At 38.6% G+C, this 22,640-nt stretch overlaps 1 protein-coding gene across 1 annotated transcript in view; it reads right to left on the minus strand.

Moving 5' to 3' along the window:
• SND1 (staphylococcal nuclease and tudor domain containing 1) overlaps positions 1-22,640 on the minus strand; it is a 498,025-nt gene that overhangs the window by 222,143 nt on the left and 253,242 nt on the right. Inside the window, exon 13 of the mRNA XM_072652826.1 lies at positions 15,293-15,403. Coding sequence (XP_072508927.1) covers positions 15,293-15,403 — 111 coding nt within the window. The remainder of the gene's footprint in view (positions 1-15,292; positions 15,404-22,640) is intronic.

Consider the following 22,640-nt stretch of genomic DNA (forward strand, 5'->3'; position numbering starts at 1 on the left):
TTATTGACCACACTCCTCCATTAAGTGGCTGAAAAGCTGGATATTCTTCCTTCCACCTGGAAACTCATATTTGAAACTTACAAATGAAGGTTAGAGTGAGTTTGTCCCCCCTGTCTCAGCACTCCCGGAGCACAGTCTCAGCACAAATGACAGACACAGAAGAGTTGCTTTCATGCCAACAATCTAAAATGAATGGGACTGCTCAGGCATGAAATACACTCAGCAAAATGTGGGCCAAATAATCATAAAAATGGACTATTTTGGACGGTGTACTGAGGAAAATAAAAGGCTAGGGAAAACTTGGTCCCTACCCTCAAAAAGCTTATACTTCTACACTTGATGATGAGACACCTACAAGGTTGCCCAGAGTCAGGTTACTTCCCTGATCACAAAGGGCTACATCTACATCTCAGAGGAGAAGTAGAGCAGTAAAGGTTACCAGCATGGCATCCCACCACTGCCAATTTGTAAATGACAAGACAATGAAGAGAATGGTACAGCATGCAAAGAGGTATCAGGTGTGAGGAATAAAACAACATGTTGTAGCAGAAAGTATAAGAATGTGAAGCCTAGCTAGAGAAAAATGAAAACAAATCACAGGACTGACCAAACCTTTCTAGGAAGAATAACATGGCACATAGAAAGAATAAGAGACAACTGTCAAATGTAAAAACAAATAACATTACCCTGTTTCTGGAAAACAGGTGATGGATGAAACATACCTCCCTCCTCTAGGAGAGGGACTACAGAAGTAGAGAAACTGAGGGAAGAAATCCTTGTGAATAGGGTTCCCACCTTCCTCATCACCATCAGCTACAAATGTCTACCAACTGCCGCCAATAGGGAGACAGGCTCAGGAGTTCTGGGAGTGGCAGCACCCCCCAGACCACAGGTCCTACTTCTAGCCTATCCCTCACATCCATCATTTAGGGAAGTAGCTCTTGTGGAGAAGGTACCAACCATCCCCACCATCTGTGAACCACCTGTCACACACAGGGTAGGCAAGCTGGTCAGCTGCAGCAGAGGGAGACAGGAGGTGGTATATATGAGACAAGTCAAACCACCACCATCACCTGGCCACCATCCCCCTTCAGACTCTAATGGAGACAGAACAAAACCTAGATCCCAAAGTCTTGAAAACAGAAATGCTCCTAGCCTAGTGCTCTCAGATATCATCTCAAGAAGCAATCTCCATGAAGATGCTGCCTGGTAATTATTCTTGTAGGTACCACAGCCACACCTACTGAAATGCAAGAAAGGAAATTTCTGGCTACCAAAGTCCCCTGGCACTGTCAAAGAGCACAACCTCAAAAACTAGTATGATTTTATCATTGGAAATGACATTAAAGAAGAGGCCTTAAAATCTGCTTTGCCGCTGTACCCTAGAGACCATGGAACTTTTCCATCTTACTTATAGCTAAAAGCTTCCACATGTTTTCTTCCTCGCTAGAATGTGAGCTCCTTGAGAGAAAAGGACTGAATCTTGCTTTTCTACTTGAATCTCAAATGCATAGCACATAGTATGCATTTAATAAATATTTAATTTATTCATTCAATCACATGGAATACTACCTTGGCAGATTGGGTCACTATGTCAATTATTTTGCTTATTTATCATTGCTACAAGGGAGGGCTCTACAGTAAACAGGTGGTAGTTTACACAGATATTACTGTGACATAAAAAGGCATTAACATGCCCAACAACTGGAGTTTGGCTAAATAAGTTGTGGTATATAACTGAGATGAAATACTATTGTGCTATAAGGAATGATAAGCGAGATGATTTCAGAAAACCTAGAAAAACAAACACGAACTGATGCAGAATGAAGTGAGAACACTGTACACATTAACAGCAATATTTTAAAGACAATTCCAAAGGATGCACAACAAAAAATGCTATCTACCTCCAGAAAGTGAACTGATGAACTTCAAATACAGATTTAATCATTCTTCTTTTTTTACTTTATTTTTCTTGTTGTTTTTTTCCTCGGTGTGCCTTTGCAACATGGCTAACATGGAAACATGCCTCACGTGACTTCACATGCATAATTCATATTGCATTTGCTTGCCTTCTCAAGGGGGCAGGGAGAGTCAGGCAGGAGGGCAAGAATTTGGAACTCAAAATTTTAAAAGCTGAATGTTAAAATTTTATTTTACATGTAAATGAGAAATATTTAACAAAATAACTTTTCAAAAAAATTTTAGTGGAAAAAATGAAAAGGATAATAAAATTTACTAGAAATATTCTTATTAGAGAAAAGACAACACTGAGCAGAAACTTGTAATTTAACTGTGTGGCCAATTATAACTCTTTAAACTGTGGGATTATTTCATCATTTAAAATGTTGGACTAAATGATTTGTTAGATCCAATTCTAGTGCTAAAGTCCTATATAGTTCTCTAAAGTTAAGAGAATCAAAGTTCACATGAATAAAATAGGAAAAGGAAATGTCAGGCCAATCCACACCTGCCATTTTACATGAGACAACTACAAATCAGAATGGTGCCTCAGCCAGGGTTCAAAGAGCTTGTACATCCAAATCTGACATGGCCATGGGGATATGGTCAGTGTGGGATTCTTCTTGCTGAACTGTGCCTGTTTAACGATGTGGGGTTTCTTTTTCACCTTTATAAATGTAATTTGGGAAGAGAGGGAATGGGAGGGACAGATTATAAATGCATGTAAAAATATATTTATTTTTATGTAATTTTAAAAAGTTAAAAATGTCATACACTTCTAAAATACCTTTTGCTGAAGTCACAGGTGAAATAGACAAAAATGAATTTCAGCATAAATTAAGAGATTACCACAAAGTTGGTAAGATATTGTGTCAATAGAAGAAGGTCAGGTTTGCAATAGAAATAAAGAGCTTCAATGTATTTAATGGGGTAGTAAGACAGTTGATAAATTTCAGAGAATCACATAATAGAGCAAGAAAGGTTGAATGTATGCATCGTGAAAGCGAGCTAAAGGCAGAGACAACAATAAGTAAACAAAGAGATCTACGACCAGTAACTGTAAGGGGAAAACAACCTGAAAAATGTGATTCCTGTCACCCAAAATAATTATGGATATGGGGAAAAACTAGGACATTGTTGTAGCTGAGACACGGAGAATTTCTTACTATTGCCCCAGGAAAAAAAAGGATTTGCTTAAGTCAATACTTCAGCAGTCAAATGGTATGTGCCAAGCACTGCGCTAAATGCTTTTACAAAGATCTAATTTACAAATATCTAATTTGATCCTCGTAAAAACCCTGATAGGTAGGTGGCATTATTATCTCAAATGATACAGTTGAGGAAACTAAAGCAAATAAACATGCCCCAAGTAATACAGGTAGCAAGTGTCAGAGAACTGTTGGAATGTAGGTCATGTGACTCCAGGCCCAGCCCTCTTTCCATCATGGTGCCATCAGCTGCCTCCATTAATGCTACATGAAAGTGAAAGCTCTGGGAATGGGAGAGGTGGAAGGGGCATGGAATGCTCTTGGTTCACAACACCACCTCACTAACCCATCAAAGGCAGATCTAATTCATGAATAAATGGTATTTTTACGTTTGTGGTGGCAATAAATTCTATTTTTGATGATACTTCTTCACCCTAGTTTTATCAGTTACAGAAACAATATATTTTCTCAAAGAACCATCTTTTTAATACTCCCTCTTCTAAACTTTCTAAGGAAATGAAGTTGAAAAGCACATATTAAATTTTAATGTGGACTTGGGGCTAGAGATTCCACTGGATGAAAAGGAAATGTAAGGGGCCTTACAACTTATAAGTACAATTCTTTTAACTTATAGGATATTTCCTATATAAGAAATGAATCAATTGTGGCACTAACTGGAAAAATGAGACTCAACATAACTCCTTAAGAGATACTCCTTGAATCTACTGTTATTTACCAAAATGATTGTGAACATTCATTCTTGAGCCTAAGGCTCTGCACAAAACATATATGTACTCTAAGGACATCAAACGAGTCTAGGAGGGAGAGAGGAGAGAAGAAGAAAATTTAAGATTCATTGGGAGGGTTTATCATGTAATTTAGATTAAATAGTATCCTTCAAGTGTAAGAAAAATTACAAAGTAGATTTCACAGCTTTAATAGATACAAAACAGAACCCTGAAGTATCTCTATTTAACAATTATTCTGACTACAATCCTGCAAAATTAAGACAAAGGTAGGGGATCAGGCATTATAGCAATCAGAAATATACCTACCAAAAATTCTCTTTTTCAGCAACTTATCAACTGAGCTTTCAGGAAGGTAAAAGTATCATCAGCAAATAAGTTTCCTCTATTAAGGCAACAATGTATTAGATACTATATAATATTGTTGCCAAAAGTTACAACGAAGAGTTAGGGACAGAGGCAAAAAGGAACTAGGAAGAAACAGGATAAGGGGGAAAAGGAAAAATAAAAAGCTATTTGGAGGACTAGCAGACCCAAATCTTCCCAATCACCAGGAAGAATTGGGCAATGACTAAAGAATGGATGCCCATTCATCCACAACCATTTAATTCTTTTCATTAAAATGTTCTGCCCTCACAGAAGAACAAAGCAAAGGCCCAATCATCAACTTTATTCTACTGTATTTTTAGAAACACACACACACACACACACACACACACACACACACACACAGAACTGACTTTAAATACATTTATGAGCCACCAAAAAAAGGGGGAAAAAAAATCCTTCCATTACTTTAATGTGAGTTTGTCCATGGCCAAATTATTGACCTTATTCACTAGAATTGGCATTGAAAAGCATTAACTATTCACAGAAAATCCAAAGTCCCTTCAAAAGACAAAGAAATGGACACTTCTGCAGATATTCAGAAGAACATGATGCAGAATCTGAAGGCAATTCCAAATGAAGTATTCCCAATGAATTCAAGGTATTCTCAACATCGATATGTTCTTATCATTGTTGGAATATGTCACCCATGAATAACATTATGGAGTGGGATAACATTTATTTGGAAGTAAAAATTCTGTTCTCTGCTTTTAAAAAATTGTGTTCTTTATTATCTTTAGGTAGAACAACATATAAATGGATGATTAGGTCTTGGTTTCTTCATCTTAAAAACTAAAGAACAATCTGAGAGAGCACCCTAGCCCTAAAATTCTAGGACTCTGATTCAATAACAGGAGCAGCCATTTACTGCTATCTGTATTATCTGTACAGGGCTGTGAACACTCTGTGGTAATTGGATGCTCCCTAGTTGTTTACCAGAGTCACGTGTAGATGGATAGGGAGAGCAGGAAGCTCTGTCTGCTTGTGTTATTAAAGGTCAGTCAGTTAAGAAGCATTTATTGAGTGTCCACTATGTGGCAGGCACTGTACTAAGTGCTAGGGATACAAAAAGAGGCAAAAGACAATTTCTGCCCCTGAGTGGTTCACAATCTACTGGGGAGACAACCAAACAACTATGGGCAAACAAGCTATATATGGGATAATTAGAAAGTAAACAGAAAGCAACAGAATTAGGAGGGGTTGGAAAAAGGCTTCCTGAAGAAGGTAGGATTTTAGATGGGACTTATAAGAAGCCAGGAGGAGGAGGAGGTAAGAAAGGAGAACACTGCAGAGATGCAGGATAGCCAGAAAAATGCCCAGAACCAAAAGATGGAGTGTCTTCCTGTGGAACAGTATGAAAGCTAGCGTTGTTGGACTGCAGAGTACAAGCATGGGGTGGGGAAGGGCTGGGGGCAGGAATGAATGCCAATGTATTTGATCCTGGAAGTAACAGGGAGCCACTGAAGTTTATAGAGTAGAGGGTTATACACAGTCAGACTAGGGTTTTAGGAAAATCATTTTGGTGGCTGATGGAGAACGAATTATAGTAGGGCGAGACCTGAAGGAGGCAGATCAACTAGTAAGCTATTGCAATAGTCTAAGTAGAAGGAGATAAGGACATGCACCAAGGTGACAGCAGTAAGCAGAGGACAGAAGGGGGGTATATCTGAGAAACATTACAAAGGTGAAAATAAAAGGCCTTGGAAACAGAATGGATATGGAGGGTAAAAGATAATAAAGAGCTGTGGAGGAGGATTCCTAGGTTGTGAGCCTGGAAGACTGGGAGGATATGGTTTGCTGTTGACAGTAAAAGAGAAATTTACAAGAGAGGAGGGGTCAGGGGAAAGAGAATGAGTTCTGTTTTGGACATATTGAGTTTAAAATGCCTACTGGATATTCAGTTCAAGATATCTAATAGGCAGTTGGAGATGCAAGATAAAGTCAGCAGAGAGGTTAGGGCAGGATAGGTAGATTTGAGAATCGTCAGCACAGAGATGGTCATTAAATCCATGGGAGCTAATGACATCACCATGTAAAGGGAGAAGAGTAGAGGCCGAGGACACAAGACAGTGGCACACTCATAGTTAATGAGTGAGATATGGAATAGGATCTAGGGAAAGAAACTGAGAAGGGGTGGTCAGATAGGTAGTAGAACCAGGAGAGAATGGTGTCTGGAAAACAGAGAGAAGACAGCGCCAAGGAGAAGAGGGTAATTTGACAGTGTCGGTGACTAAGGAGAGGTAAGAAGAATGGGGCTGAGAAAAGGTTACTCAATTTTGCAGTTAAGAGAGATCATCGGTAACTCTGATTAATAGAAGTTAAGAAGAGGGACAAGAGGAAGTGGAGGCCCCTACTGTAGGTGGCCTCTCCAAAGAGCAGAAGAGATAAAACAATAATGAGCAGGAACAGAAGTATCCACCACGGTATCCACCAGTAAGGGTTTTTTGAGAATGGGGGAGACATAGTTATGGGCAGTGGAAAAACAGCCGATACACAGGGAGAGATTGAAGCTAAGTGAGGGAACTGGGATGGCAGAGGGCGCAATGTCTTGAAGATAACAATAATAGCAGCTAACATTTACATAGCACATGCTATGAGCCAGGCACTGTGCTACGTGTTCTACAAAAATCATCTCATTTGATCCTCACAACAACCTGGGAGGTAGGTGCCATTATTTTACAGAAGAGGAAAACTGAGGCAAGAAGTCACATAGCTAGTAAGTGGCAGGATTTCATCTGAGGTCTTCCTGACTCCAGGCCTTGTGCCCTCTACCACTGTGCCATCTACTATCATTACCCAATTATTTTTCTAAAAATCACAAAAATTAAAAACCAAGATTCAGAGTAGTAGGTGGATCCACTGTGAAAGATTTATGAAAGGACATGAAATTCAGACAGAATGAAAAGGTGTATATGAGTTGAAAAAGTATAAAGGAAAATAATCTCTCAATTTATTGTGATTAGGCATCTTTGTTAATGAATTAGCACAAACATTTAGGAAAACAATTTAAAACTATAAGGAGAAAGGAAGGAAAAAGAAATTATTAAGCACCTACTATGAGTCAGGCACTGTGCTAACGAATCTGATTTGATTCTCACAACAGCCCTGTGAGGTAGGTGCTATTATTATCTCTATTTTACACTTGAGGAAACTGAGGCAGACAAAGGTTGAGTGACAGACAGAAATATAAATATTTTCACTAGGATATTCTCCTGGTATACTAAGAAATATGGTAATAAACTAAATGTATGAAATGGAGAGAAATATATCTTTATTTTACATAATTTTCCTATTATAGGGATATTTTCAAATATTTAGCTTTTTAATATATTCTCTCTTTGATCTTTTTTATCATTTAGCTAATGTAACTAAAGATGTTTTATACTATAAGTATGTAAACGGTGAGACCCACTCATCTAAGAGAACCATAAAGCAAGAAACTTCCTACACATGTTAAGATTACTGGAAATTAGCAATATTTTAAAAAATAAGGATGAATTTCATAACTTCTGAAATGTAATCTAGGTCATCCACAGAATTAGAAGAAGAGAGCAACAGTTATATGGAATAATTGGAAATAACAATTTCTGGGTGTTAATGCAAACCTCACTGCAAGATCCAGCAGCTAGGTGGTACAGTGGATAGAGCACCAGTGCAGCAGTCAGGAGGACCTGAGTTCAAATCTCACCTCAGACACTTGACACGCACTAGCTGTGTGACCTTGGGCAAGTCACTTAACCCCCAACTACCTCATCCTGGGTCATCTCCAGTCCTCCTGATGAATATCTGGTCACTGGATTCAGATGGCTCTGGAGGAGAAGGGAGGCTGGTGACCTGCACAGCCCTCCCTCACTCAAAACAAAGTCAAGTGCAAGTTATGTCATCATTTCTCTGATGGCATGGTCTTCTTTGGCAACAAAGAATGAACACACTGCAAGATCACTGTATGACCTCAACAAAAGTTACCCAAAGAATGTGATGAATTCTGACTTTAGATACATTTCCCTATCCTACGAAGGAAGGCAGTTTGGACTGACTTTCAGAAAGAAGTAATGTACAGATTGAGAGAGAAGAGTAGCAACTGAAGAAGTGAGCTGAGTAGCAATTCTTAATATACTGAAGGAGAAAACTATTTGGAAATGGAGATATTACACTGCTCTCAAGAAGTGGCCATTTGTACTGCCTTAAATGCAGATTGATTGCATCTATTTGGAATGTTGAGCACATCATCTTTTCTGACAAAAGAAAGAGCTAAATTTTTTCACATTTATCTGCATCAAGAAACCACTTCCCCTTTTAATACATTTTCCTGCTATCACATCTACTTAGCCTTGCCAACTCCCTGATACAAACATCCTTCACAAACACCCAAGCTGAATATTAGTATTATCAAAATAATGATACCAAACTGTATAAATCCTCCCCACCCCCCAAAATAGGAAGGTTGTATGTATGGGTTTAAGATTTAGAAAGAGAATGATGAGAACAATTTAAAAACCCAAAACTCCATGTTCATATATTACTGGCTTCTCACCAGTCCAAAATCTTGAGAATTTTATTACATGTAATTTCAGTCGTACCCTATGATAGGATTATATATGTAGAGCTGAAGGAGATGTTGGGAGCTTATCCAATCCAGCTCCTGGAGAGGTTAAATCACTTGTTCATGGCCACAGAGCAAAGAGAGGGTTAGAATATGAACCCAGGTCCTTCAACTCAAAAGGCAGACATCAGTTTTTCTACTATACCAACTTGCCACACTTGTAAGATGGCTCATTCATTTTTTTTCATGAAACATATGTTTGCCTTCTATGTTAAAACAAAATTTATCCATTAAGAAAAGAACGTTATCAGTTTTGATAGAATTGAGACATCACTGGTCATTTAAAATCTGCCCATTAAACTTTAATCAAGGTAAAGCTAGAGGCTGTAGGGAAAGAATGAATGAGAGGTGGATGCTATCAGTAAAAAATATAGTTCAGTGAAAAGTTTTTTTCAGAGTATATCAGAAAAAGAGGATGATGCTTAATAGAAGCACAGATGATAATGAAAAGAATGAATAGAGCTGAGCTGCAAGAAGAAGAAAAACGAAAGTCCTAATTCTGGTTGGGTACACTTAGAAGAATTTGCATTCTCCTAAATTAGATTTGTTTTGTCATATGTTACACCGACTAAATTATAAAACTATTCATCAGTCCACATCAATATTTTTATTATAACACAAAGACAAATACGTAGCACAGTCACTTTATAATATGTAAGAAAATGGGTCTTGCTTCATGTAAAGAAGAGGAACAGATTTTGCCTTTATCAAACAAGTCAGGGAATGCAGCTCAGCCTTGTTCTCCTTCCTACCACATACTTTACATAAATCCTGAAGCTATTTCCCTTCCTAAATGTTTCTATTGCTCTGACAATCCTAACTATACTTTAAAGACACAGGAAGGAGAATAATGCTATGCCACAAGGATTCTTTGAACAAATGTAAAAGTCTAAGCCAGCCACCTGCACATCCTTACTCCCATCCCCATCCCCAACTCCCAAACCTACCTAAAACAAAATGTTTTGTGAAAATAAATTCCTCTCACAAACAGCTTACTGACACCAAAGTCCTTCTGAGGGAAAAAGTGTTAACTAACAAATTTACACCTTTGTCCCTGAGGGATCTGTGACAGGCCAACAAATTCTTGCTGGAGGTTCAAGAGCAGAGCAATCTATAGAAGTGAGGCTAAAAGAAAAGCTAGCCAAAAGGAAAAAAAAACCCAGAAGGTACTTTTGCCAGGATTTTAATCAGGACTGGGACTTGTAGGGATTAAAAACTGGGGTGTGAGTGTCAGGATGGCAGAATCCCAAGTTTTCTACTTTTGAAGGACATCGCTGCAGGAAAGTCTCCTTAGTCAGACAGAATCTTTCTGACGTGCGTGGGGAGAAAAGAGCCAAATGAAGGCTGCAATTTGGGCAAGCTTACGTGTGCCTCCCCCAATGGCAGACAATGTAACTACAGACTTCTGTGTCTGCTACTCTATACAGTATGCTGGGCAATGAATAGACTAGAGCAGAAAAGCTCAAGTGGTTAGAACCCTCTACCTTCTTTTCTTCAGATATTGCCAATAGATTTAGAAGATGTCCAGAATGTATTTCAATTGTCTCAGACATTAGATTATAAAAAGATATTTGCTTTTCAAAGAGAAAACAGGGCACCAAAATATACAAACATATGTATTCTTATCCTAAAATTACATAATCTAAAGCTTAGAAGACTCAATTCTCTTAACTGTCATCAGCCTTATGATATTTCTCTGTAATGTGACATGTTTCTGGAAACCTCATGAAATATTTTAATAATTTGACTTTTTTTCAAAAAAATGCACCCATTGAAATAGGACATACAGGCAATGAGGTGTAGAAATCTATCTTGCCCTACAAGAAAATAGAGGGGAAGGGTATGAGAGAAGGGAGGGGTGTGACAGAAGGGAGGGCAAATTAGGGGAAGGAGTAATTGGAATGCACGATCTCTTAGGGCAGGTAGAGGGGGAGAGAAGGGGAGAAAATTTAGAACTCAAAATCTTGTAGAAGTGAATGTTGAAAACTAAAACTAAATAAATTAATTTTTAAAATGTACACATTGGGAGCTTCAGAAAGGTAAAGGCAGAATCCAAATGCAACACTGTTCCTCCTTATTTTAAAAAAAGGTAAACATCCAGCCAGATTTTAATTTAATTGAAAACCATACTGACAATGGAATATAATTTCCACACACTGTGGTGCTTAAAGCAAAATAAACAAAAAACTGTTCAACTAATTGACCTTCTATCACATGCTAAATCTGATCACAAGTAACATGATTATACTAGAAATTAGAGCATGGATCTATAGGAAAAACATGCAAATGGGACAGAGAACAAGAAAGAAAAAGACAGTGAGTAGAGAAATCAAAGACAAGGTTGCGTGTGTGTGTGTGTGTGTGTGTGTGTGTGAGTGTACTAAGGAAGAAGCGTTCTAATATTGATTCTGTTAGAAGGGTTCTAACATTATTCACTGACTGACTCTTAATCTGTTTCTTAAACATGTTTCTTCTAGTACATGTAATGGGATGCACTCCCCTTTTCCCTCAGGGGTTCATGAATAGATTTCAAGGAGTGAATGATTTTCAAAATATTTTGTTAACTGTATTCCCATGGTAGTTGGTTTCCTTTGTAATTTTATGTGTCCTCTTTTATGCATTTAAAAACAATATTCTGAGATGAGGTCCACAGGTTTCATGAGATTGCCAAAGGGATTTTTGTCTCACATTCTCTCTCTCTCTCTCTCTCTCTCTCTCACACACACACACACACACACACACACACACACACACACACATATTTAAAATTCTTGCTTTAGACAGACTGGCAATGTCTAAGAACATAAAACTAGAATAGGCACACAGAAAAATCAAGAATAAGTCCTATGTGATCTCTATAATGGAAAAGCAAAATAGTAAATGGAAATGTATAGGAAAATTTAACATGGGAGAAAAGGTCATTTTCTTAGGTTTTATGGAAACTGTACACAGTTCAGGAGAACTGTTGGCAAAAGTATGGTTCAGCTCTACCAGGCATCTGTCTTCTCTCCTCCCCTTCCAAAAGGAGAGGTTGTTAAGTGGGAAGGCTTTTCAACAGAGCTTGTGTGAGAAAAAAAGACCCAAGAGTCCATGCAAATGGCAAAACCTTATCTTGGCAGGACATGAGGCAGTGGGGGAAGAGGCAGCTGGCAAAAGACAAGTGAGTCAAAAAAGGAAGGCCATCATTTGGGAATTTTGTGTTTTGTTTGTCTTTTAAATAAGAGAGAAGGCTTTATGCAAACTGCAGTTCAGGTTGGGTGAAGGCTTCCAAGAAAATGCAAAGTACTTGACTACAGGGTTCTAAAAAAAAGTCTACAGGTAGAAAGGAGCACGTGCTAGCTTCCAGCATGCAGGTGTGTACACTTAAAAACACTGAGCCAGCTGTAAATTGGCAGTGATATTCTTCTTTCTGTCCCCTCCCAAAGTGCTCACTGCTCATTTCTCCCTGAGTTCCCATCAGTGTAAGATAGGAAGAGTGAGCAGGTAAGGCCAGAGTAAACAACAACCCCAGAACCCCTAGAAAGCTCATTTACTCCCATACTTACTGTGGAGTCAGGCAGACAGACAAGTTAACTGGCTGCCCTTTACCCGAGTTCACTACGTTCTTCTAAAAGAAATCATGGCCACAAAGAATTCTGGAAGGAAAAGTCTATAGAGGAGTATGGTGCATAATCCCCAGCTTAACCAAGGGTAAGCACAGAGGAAGACCACTAAGCAAAGGAGTTAAGTCACAGGTATCTTTAGTAATGAACTGTCACAGATCTGAGGCCTAGGGAATAAAAATGAAGACCTTTCCTGAAGCCTCTCTCTATTATTTTCTCAAAGAATTTCTGAGTGAATGTTTGATGGAAATCTAGCATTAATCTAGCCTTGCTAATAATTATTTACAGCATCTCATGAAATTTTTCTTGGTAAATTAATTCAAATTGCCTTGAATCAGAACATAATCAATAAAGATTTTTAAAGGATGAAAGAGAGGAAGTTAGTTAAGTGACAGGTCATGCCTCAGGAAGCTATGGGGTCAGAACCAAACGTGTTCTTTTTGTAGGGGCTCTATTCAAGGCCAAAGAAAAGAAGTAAACAACTTACTAATGAGCTCTTCAGAGGACACTGAGCTGGGATGTGCTAAGGCCTCAGAGATAAAGACAAAAAATTAGAAGGTAAAAGTGCAAGTCAGAGAACGTAGCTGAGACAACTCAGGAAAAACAATTCCAAACCAAAGTATTCAAAAGGCATGGGGCAGGAGGATCAACTAAAAAGATAAATAAGGTGATGTGGCACTTAGTGAGACATGCTCTGGGACACGGCACTAAAAAGAAGAAAGACTAGAGTGGGAGACAGCATAGCGGTAGGGGTACTTCAAACTCAACTGGGGAACTGGGAAATGATTGGGATTGAGAGGATGCTGATTTTTCTTTCTTTGACCCTCAGGACTCAATGGTCCGGTGAAAATCTATTTGGTTCAACCCTGTCATTTGCCAGATGAAAAGACTGAGTTCTAAAGAAGCTAAGCAATTTATCTAAGACCATATAGCCAGTTGGTGCCAGAATAAAACCTCGAATCCCAGCATGCTAATTCCATCTGCATAATCACATTCTAACACATTTTATCACATAATCACATAGCATTGTGAGCTGGCCAATTGTCCCTGTCTTCTCTAGTTTATAAAACTTCAATGTTCTATTAGCTTCACACTTTTGGGGCTTGAGAGTCATCACTTTCTTGTGTTTTATTGACACAATATGCCAAAAGAAAACTTTTGTAAGACACAATGGCTGAGTCTGCTCATTTTGAGAACTTCATTGCCTGTCAAATGGGAAAGGCTAAGATATCCTCATTTAATGCAACCTGGACTCAAGACAATAACTCTGAAACAGGTTTCTCGATTATTAGTCTGTCTGAATGAAGCAACACAAATATTTCCAAGGAGTTCAGCATAAGTGAACAAACACAAAAAATCCTCTTTATCGAAATAAAATCAAAAGTCTACAATATCTCTGCATGTTTGTTAAACATTGTAGTATAACATACCTAAAAGCAATATGAAAAGCTTATTCATTCTCAATATTCAATGGAGTCCTGAAAATTATCAACATGCTTCCAACTTTCCTAATTTAAATCAATCTTTTTTCCCCCACTTTTAAGCACCAGAAATAAGTGAATTATAAATTCTTTTAAAAGCTCACTAGTACACTGGGCATACTACTATAAAGCTCTCTAATCATCTCGGTATCTTTCACACTCATGTGTCATTTTTCTATGGATCAGGACAAATGGGATATACATGGATCCAATACCATCATCTCTTTTTCTCTGCAAATTGAGAACACACAATCCCACCCAATATTCAAAAGGAAGAAAATTAACTCATTTGAGCTGCCTTTTACAGTGTTCATTTTTGGCGTTGATAAATGTTGAATAAACAAAAATGATGATTTTCTATTCCCTTGTGTTCACCCAAAGATCAGACCCTTACTGCTTCTCTGAGAAAAGCCAACTAGACAAAGTCCAAAACAACAGAGATTCCAGACAGACTGATTGCTTGGCTGACACTCTGCATGACAACCCAGAGATAACCTATTTATCAACAAGTGGCATGGCCTTAGAAGGAAATATCATAGCCTAGAATAATCTTTTGGGTCTAAGAGCAAGAAAAACATTGTCAATTACGAAGTCTTAAATCCAGTTTGGATATTATGTGCCCAGGTTTATTTCTCCTCCTTATGATTAATTAGGACAAGAACAGCCCTCTAACAATTAAACAGACTTTATGTCATCTGAACTGTCTGTTATATTATGTGAAGGACAGGATCTTCTCTATCTGACAGGCCCTTCCAATAACTTAAATTTTGGATGGGACCAAGCATTTTGTTGTATTGTTCAAGTTGGCTCCCCAAAGTACCTCACTTATTAGAAGCATGAATTCCATCGTTACTGGGACCAAGTAACATGAATTTCCTTGGGAATGGTTTTTAAGGTCTGTCAATGGCAGGAAATGGTACCATATTGTCTGAATACCCTTGGGGTGTTTAACCATAGGAAAAAGCACACTAGTGAAATGTCACAGGTTTTCTGAAACACTCTCTTGCCAGCTGTCAGAAGTGTGAAGACAAAACTCATTTCTTAATAAATGTTCTCATTTCCTCTATACATGACAAAAGGTGTATAGGTGAAAAATAAGTGTTGAGGAGTAGCAGAATCAGATATAGGAGTATGTAGATATAGTATGTATATAAGCAGAGCCCCAGTGGTAGCAACTAGAGAATAATAGTATTAATCATATCAAGAACTCATATTGTTTTTAAAATATTTGTTTTCTGTAGGATTGAAATAAGAGTGGCTTTACATTCCTAAATTTTTTGTGGAAAAAAAAATTACTCCATCTTACCTGGCCTCGGCAGCAAGCAGTTCATCATAGTGGGAAGACCTCTGGTCATCATCCTGCCTGTAGCGGATCACTGTTGCCAGTCCTTTGCTGACAAGAGCCTCAGCAATGTTTCTGTAACACAAAAGATAGGCCAATGAGCATCAGATGTAGTTTTAAAAGTTCAGCCACACAGAATGACAACAATGAGAACTTATAGATGAAAGAATTGCCTCTAGTCCTGTCCTCCCCTCCCCTAACTACACCGACCCCTCAAAAAACAAAACAAAAAACAAAACAAAAAAAAAAAACCAACCCCACAGGTCAATAATCTTAAATGCTAAGAAACCAAGAATCAAGATTCCCTTGGTGGGTGGAGACATGTTCTTTCCCACATATATAAAAGCCAGCAGCAAATTATCGATTAAAAGACCAAATGAGGCTGAACTATTTTGTCTATAGAAAGGCAAAACCTGTCCCTATTTTTCTGAAAACAAAAATTAGGCTATAAAATTTTAAACCTAAAGATTTTTAAAAATCACTAATACCACTTAAATTTCTCAAAATTCCATCATTGCACAGCTTCTTCTTAGACTGTTTCTAGTTGAATTTGGGAGATGTAAAATCATCTGAAATAAAAATGGAATAAATGGAATCTAGCCCTCATCATGTGGGACATGTCTAATACAAAAACATTCAAAATTATCCAACAGAATAAAAAATACTTTGTCACTATTATACTGATGATGCTTTGGGCTGTGTGTTGTGTTTTTAATTTAGTGGAAGAGGGGGGATATAGTTTGACAATAATATTCAAGAGTATGGTTTTATTTTCCTCTGGGAAGGATTAAAAATAAATGACTCCTTGGGAAATCGAATGCTTGTGTAAAAGACCCTATTTTTACTGGTATGGAGTAATTCCCTCCCATTTGCCAAATCTCAGAAGACTCTCAGACAAAGAATGGCACATCAATGGAGGTCTTATAGAAACATACAAACAAAAACTGCAAAGGATGGGAAAATAGCAATCTATTCACTTATAGAATCCTGTAAGTGTTATTTACTTATCTAATGCAAAGAAAAGTGAGCAGAGCCAAGGAAACAATATACACTAGGAGCAAAAAAAAAAAAAAATCCAAAGTGAATGTTAATATTTAATTTTTTCCAAACATTTATTTTCTCTCCATTTCATCTTATATCCCCCACATTAAAAATAAACAAATAAACCCTGATAATAAATATACTTATTTAATTCTTAGATTGGCCATGTCAGTGTCTCCTTTTGTATATTTAATCTACCATCTCTCTGTCAGGAAGTATACGGTAGCATGCTGTATCACCAGACCTATGGAATCATGGTTGAGCATTGTGTTGATTGGCACTATTAAATCTTTCAAAACTGTTTGTTTTTGCATTGTTTCTATTATAGCACAAATTCTTGTCCAGGTTCTGCTTGCTTCTTTATGCATTGTTTAGATAAAGGTATAGTTGGCATGTACATCAAAATTACAAATGACACAAAGCTGTGAGACATAACTAACAATATTTGAATTTTCCATCTTTGGCTCTGTTTGATCTCAATTCCATGGAAAAAGGATACTCCTACGCTAAGGATCCTGCTATATCATTCTTCCATTCACAGCTTTCCAGCTTTCTTTTGTGTGTGGTCTTCCCACCTTTGACTGAAAGCTCCTTCAGGGAAGGGGCTGTCTTTTATTTTTCTTCCCAATGCTTAATTAGCCCAGGCACTTAATAAATTTATTGAATTGAATGCTGAGGTTGACTTTATTAAGATGAGATTCAGTAGGAACAAATGTCTTTACAGGTGGGTTTAAAAAAAATCAACTTTACAAATCCAAGACAGGGGAAGGAATGTCGAAACAGCAGTCTGAAGAAGATCCAGGGGTTTCAGTGGACTGCAAATTAAACATAAGTCAGCACTGTGATGTGGTGGGCAAAAAGGCTAGTATGATGACTGGCTACAGAGAGAAGCAAAGCTCCCAGGAAGGAGTTGATAGTCTGTATTCTGCTACACATCTATAATATCTAGAGTGTTTGACTCTGGGTATCACAGCACTAAAAGCAGATGCTCAATAAAAGTTAGCTAATGGACAAAACTGAAGAATAACACCAAGTTGGATAAATCAGGATGGTGAGGGTCCTCAAGTCCCTGACACATGAGGATCAAGTGAAGGAACTGGGTATATTCAGGGAAGAACAGAAAACCACGGAGAGACATGACTGATGTCTTCAAGTATTTGAAGGGTTATGTGAATGGGGAATTAGATTTGTTCTGTTTGGTGCCAAAAGGCAGAACAAGGAATAATGGATAGATGTCATAAAGGAAACTGAAGCTTGATTTAAAAAAAAAAACCCTTCTGAATTAATTATGATTTAAAAATAATAAACTAGATATAAATTATGAGTAGAATCAGTTGCTCTGAAGTAATGGAATTGCCTCACTAGAACTGCAAGCAAAGACTGGATACCCATCTGTCAGGTTATGTTACAAAAGAAATTACTTTTAAATGTCTGCTGAGGTCCCCTCCAATTCTGAAATTTTGTGACTTCATATGCTGTGAAAATCATAAAATTTAGAGCTGGGAGGGAGCCTACAAATTCTCTAATTAGAATCCCCTTGTTTTATACATGAAGGAGCATGAGACTCAGAGAGAAGAAATGACCTGCCTAAGATCACACAGTGTGTAGCAGGGCCCAGACTCAAAGTGCACTTCTAACTACAAACCAACTGTTCTTTCCACTCTATGAGGTGGACCCCCAGGAAGATAAACTATAAATGAACATAGGGAAAAGTTGGTGGAAAGCCAGTTATTTCTGAAGCATGCATCTAAATGGAAGCAAATGCAATTCAAGGGAAAGATCAGAGTAGGTCCTATGGGCACCTGAGTCTTACTCTGTCACCACCCCTCAAATAGGCGACATCTAACATAATGAAACCTGAGTCCAGTCTGCCTCAATTTTGAATTCTTCTTCACTATATTGCCAAATTACATCAGTCTCAAGACCAGTTTAAAAGGGGAGAGGGGGGAGAAGGGGAAGAAAGGAGGTGCTTCTGAATATAGTAAAGACTAAGAATTGGCTTTGTTATTTTATTGGAAACAAAAACAATACTGCATTTAAACCACATTTCATACTTCATAAAGCACCTTCCTCAAAACAAATCGGGGAAATATGTAACACAAGTATTATCAGAGAACATGGAAACTGCATACAAAAAATACACAAGATGAGGGAGGCAGAGCCAAGATGGTGGAGTAGAAGGATAGACCTGCTCTAGCTCTACTCCCATAGCCCATAAAATACCTATAAAAAATGATTCTAAAATTCTAGATCAGCAGAAGCCACAAAACAACAAAGAGAAAGAGACATCCGGCCCAAGGCAGCCTGGAAAGCCTTCAGGAAAGGGTCTATTGCACCAGACTCAGAGTGAAGCCCAGCCCAGCCTTGGCTGGGCAGCATGATGGCAGGAACAGGACCAGAGTGGGCTTCAGGGCATGAAATCACTGGCAGGATGGTTCACAGGTTTCTCAACCCCAAAATGCAAAAGACAGTTTCAAAGGTCAGCCAGAAAGCTCTTTCACCTGGGTGAGAAGGGAGAGCCCCAGTCCCAGGGCTGTGGCAGTAACAGCTGCAGCATCTACTTTAGAAGCCCTCACCCTAAAGATGCTGGGGGAATTAAGCAACAGATTTGGATCTCAGCCCTAAGTGGCAGTCCTGGAGTGAGGCCAAGCACTAGCTTGGTGGAGCAGTGGTGACTGTGGAGAGGGAATCCTACTCACAGATCCTGGACAGAAGAGTGCTTGTGGTTGCTCACAGACTAGAGAGCAAGACAGGAGAGGAGTAAACTCCTCTCCCTTGATTGTGTCACCTGGGAGGAACTGAGAACTTACAGATTGTGATAAGACCTAAACCTTAAAGGGCCAGGGTCTCACACTGCCTCCTGGGTTATTTCCAGTCATCCTGATGAATATCATGCCACTGGACCTAGACAGCTCAGGAGAAGAAAGTGAGGTTGGTGACCATGCACTGCCCTCCCTCACTCAAATCAAAGTCAACTGTAAGTCATGTCATCATCCTGATGTCATGGTCCTCTCTGAGAATGAAGGACAAACACAACTACTGTGAGTGAGTAGTAGCTTCTCTCCTCTGGTGTTCTGCCCAGGGGAAAGTAAACTCCATGGCCCAAAGCTGCCTTTTTCCTCTGGGTTTGAGGCCACGTTTCTTGCTCAAGGATCAAACCTAAAACCCAATTCACTCTGGAGCTCATAGACTTGACAATAAGTCCCTACTGACCCAGCAGAGAGTGTATGTAATAATTAAATAGTAACTGTTTCTCTTTTACCCAGGAACCCTGAGGGTCTTCCCCTCCAACTTTGATTTATTTTTTTATTAAAGGGGCCATCCCTTGAGTAAGTTAAAGAAGCCAAATGGCAAAAGAGGTCCAAAAAGCCAATGAGGAGGAGAACGCTTTAAAAAGCAAAATTAGCCAAATGGAAAAGGAGGCTGAAAAGCTCACTGAAGAAAATAGTTCTTTAAAAATTAGAATGGAGCAGATGAAAGCTAATGACTTTGTGAGAAACAAAGAAATTACAAAACAAAACCAAAAGAATGAAACAAGATAAGACAATGTGAAATATCTCATTGGAAAAACAACTGACCTGGAAAATAGATCAAGGAGAGATAATTTAAAAATTATGGGACTACATGAAAGCCATGGTCAAAAAAAAGAGCCTAGACATCATCTTTCATGAAATTATCAAGGAAAACTGCCCAGATATTCAAAGAATCCACCAATCACCTCCTGAAAGAGATCCCAAAAGAAAAGCTCCTAGGAATATTGTAGCCAAATTCCAGAGCTCCTAGGTCAAGGAGAAAATATTGCAAGCAGTCAGAAAGAAATAATTCGAGTATTGTGGATATATAATCAGGATAACACAAAATCTAGCAGCTTCTAGATTAAGAGATTGAAGGGCTTGGAATATGATATTCCAGAAGTCAAAGGAACTAGGATTAAAACCAAGAATAACCTATCCAGCAAAACTGAGTATACTTCAGGGGGAAAACTGGTCATTCAATGACATAAAGAACTTTCAAGCATTCTTGATGAAAAGACCAGAGCTGAATAGAAAATCTGACTTTCAAACACAAGAATCAATGAAAAGGTAAGTGGGAAAGAGAAATCACAAGGAACTTATTAAAGTTCAACTGTTTACATTCCTACATGAAAAGATAATATTTGTAACTCTTAAGACTTTTCACAGCATTTGGGTAGTTGGAGGGATTATATACATATAGACAGAGGGCATAGGGTAAGTTAAATAAGAAGGGATGATGTTTAAAATAAAAAATAAAATTAAGGGGTGAGAGAAGACTATATTGAGAGGAGAAAGGGAGAAATGGAATGGGGCAAATTATCTCTCATAAAAGAAGCAAGAAAAAGCTTTTTCAATGGAGGAGGAAAGGTGGGAGGGTAAGAGGGAAAAAGCGAAGCTTACTCTCATCACATTTGGCTTAAGGAGGGAATTAACATGCACACTCAATTTGTTATGAAAATCTATCTTACACTACAGGAAAGTAGGGGAGAAGGGGTAAGTGAGGTGTGGGGGGCATGTTAGAAAGGAGGGCAGGAGGGAGGAGGGAGTAATTAGAAGTAAACACTTTTGGGGAGAGACAAGATCAAAAGACAGAATAAAATCAATGGGGGGCAGGATAGGATAGGATGGAGGGAAATAGTTAGTCTTTCACAACATGACTATTATGGAAGTCTTTTGCATAACTACTCATGTGTAGCCTATATTGAATTGCTTGCCTTCTCAATGGTTATGGATGGGGAGGGAAGAAGGGAGAGAAGTTGGAACTCAAAGTTTTACAAAAGAATGCTGAGAATTGGTTTTGCATGCAACTGCATGGGATGTGACAGAAGGGAGGGCAGATTGGGGGAAGGGGTAATCACAATGCAAAGTGTCTTGGGGTGGGGGAGAGGAGAGATAGGGAAAAAATTTGGAACTCAAAATCTTGTGGAAATGAATGTTTAAAATTAAAAATAAATAAATACAAGATAAATTGGAAATAACCAACAAAGAAAAGGCACTAGGAGGAATTAGACTGCAGTACTATTTACTTGAACGTATCTTTGAAGTAAAACTCTAGTTCACAGGATCATATATGGAGAACTGGAAGGGACTTTGCTTTAATGAACATTGAGCCCCTTAAATTAATAGATTTAAAAAGATGAGAAAACTGATTGAGAAAGGTGAAATGAGTTGCCTAACAGTGAAAGGTATTAATGGTAGAGGTAAGTCAGTAATTAAACTGAGGATACAAAAAGATGCAAAAGATAGTCCCTGCCCTAAAGGAACTCACAATCTAATGGGAAAAACAGAAAGCAAATGAACATGTACAAAAAGCTATGTATAGGATAAATAGGAAAAAAAATAGAGAAGGCACTAGAATTGAAGGGAGGGGGAAATCTTCCTATGAAAGACAGGATTTTAGTTGAGACTTGAAGGAAGCCAGGGAGGTCAGTAGGCAGAGTTTAGGAGGGAGAGCATTCCAGGCATGGGGAACAGGCAGAGAGAATGCCCAGAGCAGAGAGATGGATTGTCTTGAACATGGAAGAGTCCAGAAGCCAGTGTCACTGGATCAAAGAGTATGTGTTGGGTAACAAGACATAAGACTGAAAAGGTAGGAGGGGGCTAGATTATGAAGAATTCTCAACATCAAACAGACGAATTTGGTATTTGACCCTATAGGCCACAGAGAACCATATGTTGTTTGCCCTTCCTTTTCAAAGAGGACCAATGACATCAAAAGATGAGGTTTTGCCTTGCGTAGAAATTGGATTTAATGAGGCAAAGCTTCACAAAGTCATCGCCTCACTCTCTCTTCCACAGTCACAGAAATCCAGTGGTAAGACAAAAGTCAGAATGACTGGTGACGTCTTGGGACATCACGATACCACACAAAATAAGCAGGCCTTGGAATCTTCAAAGTCTAACTAACAACTAAACAGAGGGAAAGAAATGGCTGGACCTGTGCTTTAGGAAAAACACTTTGGTGGCTCAATGGAGAATGGACTTGGGTGGGGGAAGACTTGGTGTAGGACACCCATAAGCAGGCTACTGCAATAATCCAGGCATGAGGTGGTGAGGGCCTGCACTAGAGTGGTGGCTGTCAGAGAAGAGAAAGGAGGATATGAGATGTTGTAGAGGTGAAACCAACAGGCCCTGGTGACAGAATAGGAGATGACATCTAGGTTGCAAGTGTGAGGGACTGGGAGAATGGGGATGCCTTTGATAGTAATAAGGAAGTTAGGAACGGGGAGGTCTTGGGGTAAAGATAATGAATTCTG

This window comes from Notamacropus eugenii, chromosome 3 (genome assembly GCF_028372415.1).
Source record: "Notamacropus eugenii isolate mMacEug1 chromosome 3, mMacEug1.pri_v2, whole genome shotgun sequence".
NCBI classification, from domain to species: Eukaryota; Metazoa; Chordata; class Mammalia; order Diprotodontia; family Macropodidae; genus Notamacropus; species Notamacropus eugenii.